This window comes from Gavia stellata, chromosome 6 (assembly GCF_030936135.1).
Source record: "Gavia stellata isolate bGavSte3 chromosome 6, bGavSte3.hap2, whole genome shotgun sequence".
Taxonomy (NCBI): Eukaryota; Metazoa; Chordata; class Aves; order Gaviiformes; family Gaviidae; genus Gavia; species Gavia stellata.
The window spans coordinates 28,847,288-28,857,621 of record NC_082599.1 but is presented as its reverse complement, the minus strand read 5'-3'; the positions used below and the strand labels follow the sequence as shown (position 1 = coordinate 28,857,621).

At 35.6% G+C, this 10,334-nt stretch overlaps 1 protein-coding gene across 2 annotated transcripts in view; it reads left to right on the top strand.

The window, feature by feature from the left end:
• Positions 1-2,556: 2,556 nt before the first annotated feature.
• The window catches only part of COL28A1 (collagen type XXVIII alpha 1 chain), an 88,800-nt gene continuing 81,022 nt past the window's right edge, over positions 2,557-10,334 (top strand). For both annotated transcript variants that reach the window (XR_009484029.1, XM_059818385.1), the window contains exons 1-9: positions 2,557-2,586; positions 3,494-3,650; positions 4,216-4,775; positions 5,402-5,422; positions 6,057-6,113; positions 7,365-7,418; positions 7,938-7,979; positions 8,690-8,716; positions 9,830-9,874. Coding sequence is in view for 1 of the 2 variants with exons in the window: in XM_059818385.1 (XP_059674368.1) it covers positions 2,575-2,586; positions 3,494-3,650; positions 4,216-4,775; positions 5,402-5,422; positions 6,057-6,113; positions 7,365-7,418; positions 7,938-7,979; positions 8,690-8,716; positions 9,830-9,874 (975 nt within the window). In the remaining variant the exon portion in view is untranslated. The remainder of the gene's footprint in view (positions 2,587-3,493; positions 3,651-4,215; positions 4,776-5,401; positions 5,423-6,056; positions 6,114-7,364; positions 7,419-7,937; positions 7,980-8,689; positions 8,717-9,829; positions 9,875-10,334) is intronic.

Below are 10,334 nucleotides of genomic sequence, written 5' to 3'. Positions count from 1 at the left end.
TTCTGGTAAGAGTTAGCAAATTATGTGTCTGGTTTGCAGCCGTGGGCTCTGATTGCCAAGTTCACGAGTCCATCTGGACTGAGCAGCTGGTGGAGGAAACTCAGGTAAGGGCTGATCTCTCTTTGCCATGTGTGTTTGCGTCAGAGGGTGGTGGTGGTAGATGCCACCAAGTGCTGCATTCACTGCACTGCTCCTGTGTCTTATTAAAGGTGCATAAACTTAGTATCTCTGTTTTAAATCAGGTAGAAAGTAGCCAAAGAACTCAAAGGCTGACTGCAGGAAGTTCACTTGCATTAGAAAAGAGGCTCTCAGGATTCTGCAGGAGGGAAAAAAGAGTTTTCCCCACCTTGTTTAGTCTGCCATAGGTAAAATATACCCCATTAATTTTAATGGATTTGGTTTTATATGGGTGTAGTTGATAGGCTGCTGCAAGCATAGTTCAATGGATTTATAATCACAGAAGGCTGGTCTTTCCTACTTATGTACTTATAGAAGCCTTCCTTGTTGCCTTAGGCTTCAGGAATCACTAAATGGCTTTAATATTTTCCATTTTGCATTTTTAATTTATCATATGAAGCAACATTAAAGTTAATCTTTTGATGTATAGTTAACTCTCTCTTTCTTTCTGTTTCTCCATTTTCCTCATACTAAAATCTGGATCGTAGCAAATCATCAGCCTTGTTAATGACATTTCTTCATCAGGAGACCAGGAATTCTCTGAAAGCAAGTATTTGCACTCTACCATGTTGTGCTCTAATAGCTTTCTAAGGGGTATGCTGTGAAAGAGCTATGCTTGAAGTAGAATAAACAGATGTGCTTTAGCACTTTGTGAAAGTTGAATGCCTTCAAGGAAGATGTATCAATGGCAATTGATAGACATGGTGTTCACTCTGTTTCTATTAAATAACCTGATTAAATCTGCAATATCAAAATCAAAGTTTAGAATTTCTATATTCTCTGCCTTTTGCTTTTCATCTTTCAGATATGCTTTTCCTACAAAAGTAAAAAAGCAGAAATTACTTACAGAGAACACAAAGCCTTAACATTAATTTTTTTTGGTAAGACAAGTATTCCTAAGCTTTGCCCAGTACTTGCCATGCTGAAAGTGTTTTCTGGGTAATGAGAGGTATTCATTTCACTGTGAAATTTCCATCAGGTGCTGGAACAAAAAGAGCAAACACAGTCTTTGGGTTTGTAAACACAAAAAAGCAGTGAATAGACAACATTACTGTCCTATAGAATTTGATATTGAGTCTGGATTTTGTGTATACGTGTAAAAATAATGTCTGAGACATAAGCTACCAAGGTGATCTCAGGTCTAGAAAATGTGTCTTGAGAAAAGTTAAGGAGTGCAACTTACATAGTATTTAGGCAGAATTCTTTTAAAACTATTCAGTATAGTTGGATGGTTAATGAATTATAAATTTTATAAATTTTCAATCCTAAGTTTTTGATGAAAGATTGGACCTCTGCCAAAAAATCTGCTTCCCTCAAAAGCATCTTTTTATCATGTGTTTTTGAAATGCCCAAATTATTCATATATCACTTGAATTTTCAATCTGCAATTGACACATTTCAATGCTTAATCACATTGCAGTTCAGGGACCTGATGCATCCCAGTGATGAAGCCCAAGTCCTCCATTCTGCAGCACCATGCGAAGGAGCTCTCTGCTCTGCCCTGCCACCAAGGCGCCAAGGGATGTCCTCCCTCATAGGCGATGCCTGTCTGGGGGCACAGACCTTTTGCCCGGCATCTGCACAAAACTCCCTTAAGGCATGTCATGGTTCCTTGAGACTTACCACTGGCATACTTTCTCTCACCCTGATTTTTTACTTAACACCGTAACGTTACAATTTTACTCTGCAGCCTGCTATTAGATAGAAGAAATATAATTTGCATGCACCATGCTGAGAGCTACTCAAATGACAGCCCCTTTCAGCTATCCTGTCTATGTCTGAACATTTAGAGGATTTAAACAGTAGAAAGAATTTCTGAGAAAAACAGCTCAGGATTTATGTTTTTTCTTAAGTTGTCTTTTATTATTGTAATTGCTAATGCAGTTACCACCCTTGAGACATTCTCAGGGTCCTGGCAGACTCACCAGTCCTTGGGTCAGAATTCAGTTCTAGCCTACAAATGATAATGTACTAATCTCACATCTCTGATCTAGCCAGTGCTGCAACATTAACATGGACAACCTGAAGAGTTGTGGCCGTCAAAGTGATGGGTAAAGATGCAGATTGTCTAGAAGTGAGTTTTTTAATGTAAAAGTTCAGTTATTTAAAATGGGAAGACACTCATGCTCCCAGACTGACACTGTGCCTTTAATAAAATGGCTTGGTCTCCCACTCAGCCCTGGCTAAGTGCCTGACTATCTTCATTTAAGTTTTGGCCAACTAAACAGCAATAATGGACTGTAAAGGATCTAGATGCAAGGTAGAGCCATTTACAAGTGGATAGGCTATTTATTTACAGATTGCTTTGATTTTGTAAACAAAATGTGTTTTCCAGTATGACCTACTGGACATATTTTCTACACTGACTGCTTATTCAATCCACAATTTGCCTTTTGAATGCCTTCTAAGGTAAGAGACTTAGTTGTTTCATTTCTGTTTTTAGAGGACTACACTTATGGTTTCTGTATATGTAACTGCTTGATGGACTTGAAAAGAGGATTTAGGAAGGGTACTTAAATTTAGCATATTGTCTTTGTTATTAATGATATTTAAAATGAATTATTGTAAATTACAGGCATTTTTTGTAAATCAATTTTAATGGAGTTCAGTTTTCTCTAGAAATATTTTGAATCGCTGACTTAAATGTTGTAATGTTCATTTTATTAGTTTGTATTGTCATTATAATAGAATATTGTCTTCATGGAAAATATTTTACACATTCTGTTACAGCCATGTAACATTAATAATACATTCATGTATTGAATTTCATTACTAAGCCGTTGTTTCTTAGAGGAGTAAGTTGTTCATACTGATGTTCCAGACCAGGGTAATATACCTGCATCCCAAAACACCCAGATCTTTGTTTATTCCTAACAATTAGGGATTTCTAGAAACAAACTATAGTCTGTGTTTTCTATAATATTTCTGGTAATTTAATATAATCAGTTTAATAGCAAAGTAAGTTAATAGCAGTATGCATTAGTAAGAATTTCTTTTACCCTTCTGTGTATAGATGTTCAAATGAAAGCTAAAGATAGCACTGGCTTTTTTTAAGAAAGAAAAGGGAGCACTGTGTTTGTTCTACCCATATTTCTTCTCTAATAAAACAGGTTCTAATGTACATGTGAGCTGCTGTTGGGATTGTACTGGCTGCTATGCTTAAATCACCTACCCAGTGACTTTTTATGATTGTTTTTTATATGTTGTACCTAGAATTGTGCTTCCCACAAATGTGTATTCTGCATGTAAAGTATCTGTATTTATTTATTTGCTTCTATTAATGAAGTATTCATAGGTGTTTTTTTATTTTTAACAGGGAGGAAAAGTCATCTACTTTGGGATCAAAGTCACTATGTGGAAAAAACATCTTTGCTTTTGCTTTTTCCTTCTGGCTGTGACAACAAACCAGATAGTATATGGGCAAAACAGAAAGAAAGGAAAGAATTCGTATTCTCTCATGCAAAAAGATGAAGGTAAAACCATTTTCCTACAATTCCTGATTGACCATGTTGTATGTCTCCACATATTTCAGGATAATTAGCTAGTAATTGACAACTTACTTATGCATTTATAAAATGTGATTTATTTTGATTATCAGGCCTGGAAAATACTGTGGTGACATTTACTTGGTCATGGACTCCAATTTGATCTATGATTTTCGTTGACACGCATGTATCTCTTTTAAGATAAATGATAAGAAACCTTATTTTTAGTTTGAAATTGCATGTGGAAAATTTTGTATACAAAATCAACTAAAATTCTAAAACAATCCCATCAAGACCCTAATTTGAAAGTTTTTGCCTGTAGAGTGTATTTAATAATACCGGTATGAATTGAAGTAACTTAAATTTAGTTACTTGACTTCAGTAGAATTTCTTGGCATTTACAGTGAAATTTATCCTTAGAATTTTTACTGGGAAGACAGAGAAATCATTGGGGAAATTATTTGAGGATTGGGATTGTTGCAGAGAATTATCTGAACTCTGTTGTGCAGATGTGCTCATCATTCATAGATTTAACTTTCTTGTTCCATTACAGGTGATACATGTCTCATTGATATAGTTTTTATCTTGGACAGTTCAGAAAGTGCCAAAAATGAGTTGTTTGATTTACAGAAGAATTTTGTTCAAAACTTAACTGACAGCATTTTCCAGGTGAAGCCGGTTAAGTCTCAGAAGTATAATGTCAAACTAGCAAGTATGCAGTTCAGCAGTACAGTCAGCATTGATCATCCCTTTACAACCTGGAAAAATGTGCAGAATTTTAAAGAGAAAATCAAGTCTCTGGGCTTTATTGGCCACGGCACCTACTCCTATTATGCAATTTCCAATGCAACTCAGCTGTTTAAAACTGAAGGTCGTAAGAAAAGTGTGAAAGTGGCTTTTTTGATGACTGATGGTATGGATCATCCAAACAGCCCTAATGTCCAGGGTATAGCCACAGCAGCTAGGAGTCTTGGAATACATTTTTTTACCATTGGCCTTTCTAAGACAAAAGTCCAAGAAGAAAAATTGCGTGTGATATCTGGTGATTCATCGTCTAAACATGTCTTATGCCTGGATGATCAGAACCTGATAGTTGATACAGCGTTGGAACTGGTAAGTAATGCTAATGTTAATCTTGTCACGCGTCTATCCATGGCAGCTTTCATTTAACTTTGATAGGTAAGTCCTGAAGGCAGCGCAGAGGATTTTGTGGTGCATGTCTCTGCTACATCAGGAGTCAGGACAGAGGGAGCTTCCTCCTCCCAGCTGTTGTCCAAGGAGTTGTGTGCTTGGACAATAATGGCTCAGCTGCACTGATCACTGATGGAGGGACAGGGTATTTCCCAGCACGCAGAGTGTCTGTCTGAGCTTATGATAGTACTTGTTCTCATGCATAAGGCTGATAAAATCAGTGTCCTTCCCCTTCCGTAGTAAGGCCTTTCATTAGGAAGTCTTTTCATGTTCCCCTTGTTAGCATTGTTCCTTAATATTGTCTGTTTAGCTGTCCCATTACATCTCATTTGTTTTCTGATGATTATGGGTCACATGAAGTAACCACCTATTCCTACCGGAGGACCCAGTAGTTCCACAGACTGGTTCTTACCACAGTGAGGAAGGGATGAAGAATGATTCTTTACTATTCACCTTGGAAATTCTGTAAACTAGAGAGGAAAAATGGTTAAATTAGTACTCTGTTAAATTAAATCTGTATGAAAGTAATATTTTTCTTTTCTTTTCAGGAAGCCTTACTTCAGAAGCAGGTAGGTTTTTTGAGTTTTGTGTGTTTTGATTACTCTTACTCATACTAGATGTCCTGGTGTCTGCTTCTTCTGTAATGCAACAATACTCCAGGATTAATCAACCTTCCTTCCCTGAGTAAAGATTCCAACCATGGTTTCTTTTATTTTAACTTTCATCTATTTCTTCCATCCCTTCTCCTGAGAAATCTACCACTTCTGTTCATTAGTGAGTAGTATCAACAGTAAGACATAAAGAACTCTTCTTACCAGAGTGAAATAGAACTAGTATGACACATGCAAGTTCATTAGTGGTCTCATTAGAAAACAATAGTAATGTCAAAATGCTCCAAAAATTATGTGAGTTTTCACAGTGCAGTATACTATGTATATGCTACCTTAAATGTTTGCAGTTACAGTAGTAACAGGTTTATTTGGTTTTGTTATAGAAAAATCAAGCAACTGATTTTGATTGGGCTATACAGAAGTGTACTGTTGATTATATAAGAAATATATATATTATAAGATCATTTATTTCCTGTCACTCCACTTTTATGTTCTTTAGTCTGTGGCCAGGCAAAACCAGAGTTTTTGCTTTAAAAATTTGAAATAATACATTTGAAAAATGTTCTTCTTAATGTTTCTATTAACCTTGTAGTGTCTGCAGAAGAACTGTCAGTGTGAAAAGGGAGTAAAAGGAGACAAAGGTGATTCTGTAAGTATGCATTCATTTGAAAAGCCTCCAGAACTTGAATTTTAATCATTGAGATCAATGGTGCACAGTATTTTAATTGGTTACTATGTCTGTAAAAAGCAAGACATTAGCTGTGCATGTACGGCAAAAAGAAGTGATGTATCATAGCATATCACTGTGAAAGGCCACTGTTATAAGAGCTCAGAAAAAAAATCTATTCATGATCAGATACTGTCTGGGAAATATATTTATATTATTGGGTAATAAAACACTGTGGATAAATAGGTGCATGATTTTGAAGCCCAAATCAAAAAGTCATTTTTAAATCTTGCAACAGGGAAGGAAAGGTCCATTAGACAAAGGTTATCTTTCACAAGCAGCTTCTATTTATGTAAGGCATACAGGTTCAAAAGATTGAGGGTGATGACATGTATGAAGAAAGGTCTAAAACTCTGCCTCCAGCACTCTCTTTTCTCTTGTGACACGTCAACACATAACTGTTTCTTGGCTCTGGTGAAGAAGAGGGAAGTGGGAGTTCAGACAGTGTGTGACCTCTCTCATCCCTTTTCTATCCTTAATAGCTCCCCTAGAGACAACCAAGGTACATACAGAGGTTTTTGCTTTTCTCCCTAGACACCATATGTGTAGCAGGTTGTGACAGGGCTTATCATCCAGTCCCTTGGCTCTGGATAATGTGCATTTGGAACTGAAACCCCTGTTTCCAATTTAAAATTTGAGATCCAAGAATTTTAAGTTATTTTATCAAAAATTGTTAGAAGTAACGTATTATATATGTATTTTTTGTATATACACATATACACCAAGGTTTCTAATCCCTACCTTCATGATCCTCCAAATAGGAATAATGGTGTAGTAATCTTTTATTTTGGGGCTGCTGAATATTGACACTAAGCTGTTCTGTGCACAGTTTTTTTTAAGCAGAGAAGATCAGATAGTGGTGGGTAACTCTGAAAAATGGGGAGGAGGAACCATGTATGTTTTCTGTGACACCTTCCTGGTTAGATTTTCAAATGCTCTGTAGAAAATGTATTTATCATTGAATATTGATAAAAAAAAATCACAGATACCTTGTAATACCAGATTTTTTTTAGCTAAGTGAAAGTAGTGTCACACGTGCCATAGCTGAACCAGTGTGGGTTTCTACCTAAGCTTATTCCAGAATGATTTTGGCCTGCCCCCAAGATATAGTCTTAGCAAAACTGGAGAATTTTATCCTCACAATGGTAATAACATTTTCCTGCTTTGTTTCAGGGCAGTGCTGGTAACAGAGGGGAAAAAGGTGAGCCAGGACCAAAAGGAAACAAGGTAATGTGAATTTAAAAAAATAAAGCAAATTACTATCTAGTTTTATTCAGACCACAGAAGTGAATATAGCAAAGGATAAATATGTTAAAATATGATTTAAAAGATTGACTTTTGCTATAAGAGGTTTATAGTTAGCTGCTTTAGAAGTGAGAGAGAAAAATTTGAAACTAAATTGCTACCAAGTTAACACTGCCTATTATTCCAGTTTTTCTCTGACAGCAGAGGTCTCTGAATCTCGTTGAAGGCTCTCTAAGCTCGACAGAGCTTTCTAACAGTAAACAAATGTCTTGAGCAGAGCGGCTTTCTCTGATGACTAAGATTTCAGTCATCTAATAACAGTAGTTGAGTTTTCTGTGTTAATGTTCAGGAGTTGTGTGTCCTTGATTGTGGGAAGAAGTGTGGATGTTCGTAAATAGGAAAAGCAACTTCTGCTCCTTAAACAGAGTTCTTGGTTTTAGTGTAACAGTGATAAATAAAAGAGCAATAGATATTTCAGTTGTATTCCTTTGCTTCCAATAGGGCGATGCTCAAAAAGGAGATCATGGAGAAAAAGGTGAAGAGGTATGTGACTACTACAGTGCTAACTCATATTTGGTCTTTTCCGATTATCTTCCAGATCTTGATTCACGGTTTAGTTCCACTGAACTGAAAATGTGTTTTTCATTTTTCACACATCTACTTTACTCAATTATTTAGAGCGCCTGAACTAAGTTCTGGTTTAGATAAGCATCTATACTGAGAGAAACAGTCTAACCGTGTGCTCAAGTATCGAGATGGAATGCTAATGACAAAAGGAACTTTTGAAGCTATGTGATTTTGTATTGACTTGCGTTAGACTTATCCCAAAGATAGAATTGAAAATGTCATCACTAAAAACATCCAGATAGTTCTCCAGTAGCTTCTTACATCTGATATTTCTCAGCTTGAATTCTTGTTGGTTCACAGTAGAAAGATTTAACACTACTCCATGCATAAGATCAATTCAGTTTAAAAGTCCCATTTAAATGGTAGCATATATCTGCTAAGAAGCTGGCAAACTGAGTGATGTATTTACAGCTAATGTTATGAGGAAAATACGCATCTAAATTTGCATGTACTTATATGCATATATGATTCCAGAGAGATACTTTATTGTTGTGAATAGTTAAACTCTGAAATGTAATTCTTTACTGGTTTTTTTTTCCTACTTAAATTAGCCGTATGTCAGTATGTTACGCCTTTGCTTTCTCTTTTATGATTTTTTTTCCCTTGTTTTTTACATTTTCTAATAGGGAGCTCCTGGCTACAAGGGAGACAAGGTAAGGTTTTTATAGAATAGATGTAGTCTGAAAATAGATTGTCACTTGCTGACGGTGTGTGTGAAAGAATGGAAAGAAGAGCCTGTCTTGTCTTTTTGTCATGGGAGCTCCTAATGCAATCCCTAGAAGTAAATTCATCATTTATGTAAATGCTCGCAGACTGGCTTGTTGGAATAAAAAAAAAAAATAATGAGAAAACGTAATCTAAATATAAAACCAAAAATGTCAAAGACCAGTAATAAAGCTTCTGGAAGGAAAAAGAAAGTTGAGGGTTGAATAAGAGGTTAAGTAGAAATAACGTAAAATTGTTTACTACAAACACAAATAGATGTGGCAATCATTAGCTTTCAAAAAACTTACCACACGGAAGTTTACTTTTAATCTAGTTATAACGTGCAAGGGCTAATGCTTGATCAAAAAGAATCTCAAGATAGGCTCTCCAAGAAGCTAAAAAAATTATACACTTCAATGACTTGCAAGATTCTAGAGCCAAAATCTATGTTGCAAACTGGACCATCATAGCCAGAACAGAAACAGAGATAATCCCATTTTAACTTTGCTTGGTTTGGACACTTATCTCTCAGTGCCTCTCTGAATCTTTGAATTCATTAGAAAAATGCTTCAGTCAATTTTATGGAAACATTTCATGGAAATGGGAAAAGTAGACTCATATGTCTACTTTTCATATGTCTATTGATATGTTAAATCATCAGTGGAACACATTAGTAATTCTCTTTCTTCATTCAATTTATACAATCTTACAATTGTTATTCAGGAAAATCTCAGACATCACAGTAATGAAATCAGAATATAGAAAGGATCTCTGGAGGCAGTGCAGCGAGGTGGAAAAATACAGCAAAACTTATTAGATATTAAATGTATTATCCTCTTATGATGTAGGTTGGAAATTTTGTAGGCATTCTCAGAGACAAAAAGTATCTATCTTGAATAGAGCAGACCATATCTTCTACAGATGATATCTAATGATGCCACTCTCAGATCCTCACAATCTACTAAACCTCTTGTGCTATTGAACTGCTTGCACAGTCTTTAATGCATATAGTGTAATCAAAACATCTTGATTAGCTGTTAACCTTTTGATTTCTTATAAAGGGTGAAAGAGGAGAATGTGGATCACCAGGAATAAAAGGGGAAAGAGTAAGTGTAATTTTTATTTGAACTGTTTCACATTGATGAAGATACTAGAAAATCATGTAACTTATTCATAAACATAGCTTGTAAACATTATTGTAAATTTGGAACATCTTATAATTCCCTGGTAGTAAAGATACATTCATAGTAGAAATACAATTTGTAGAAACTGAACCCACAGTTCACCATATTATTTTTTTCCATTTTGTGGAAGAAATATAGTCACTTACCTAAAACAAAAGCTGTCCTGACCAATGCCAAGCCCTGCTTACAAAGGACTGTGAGTGTGTTACAGAGTTCACTGGATTTTTTTCCTTAAAATGTTAATTTTAATTCAAGTGTATAAAGTTATATTACAATAGAAGCAGGTTCTTACACAACCTGAACAACTTTCAAGTCTACCAGCCCATCTGTGCTGATGTACATTCACACTTCTATCTAGTCTTCCTCTTCTTTTAATCTGAAG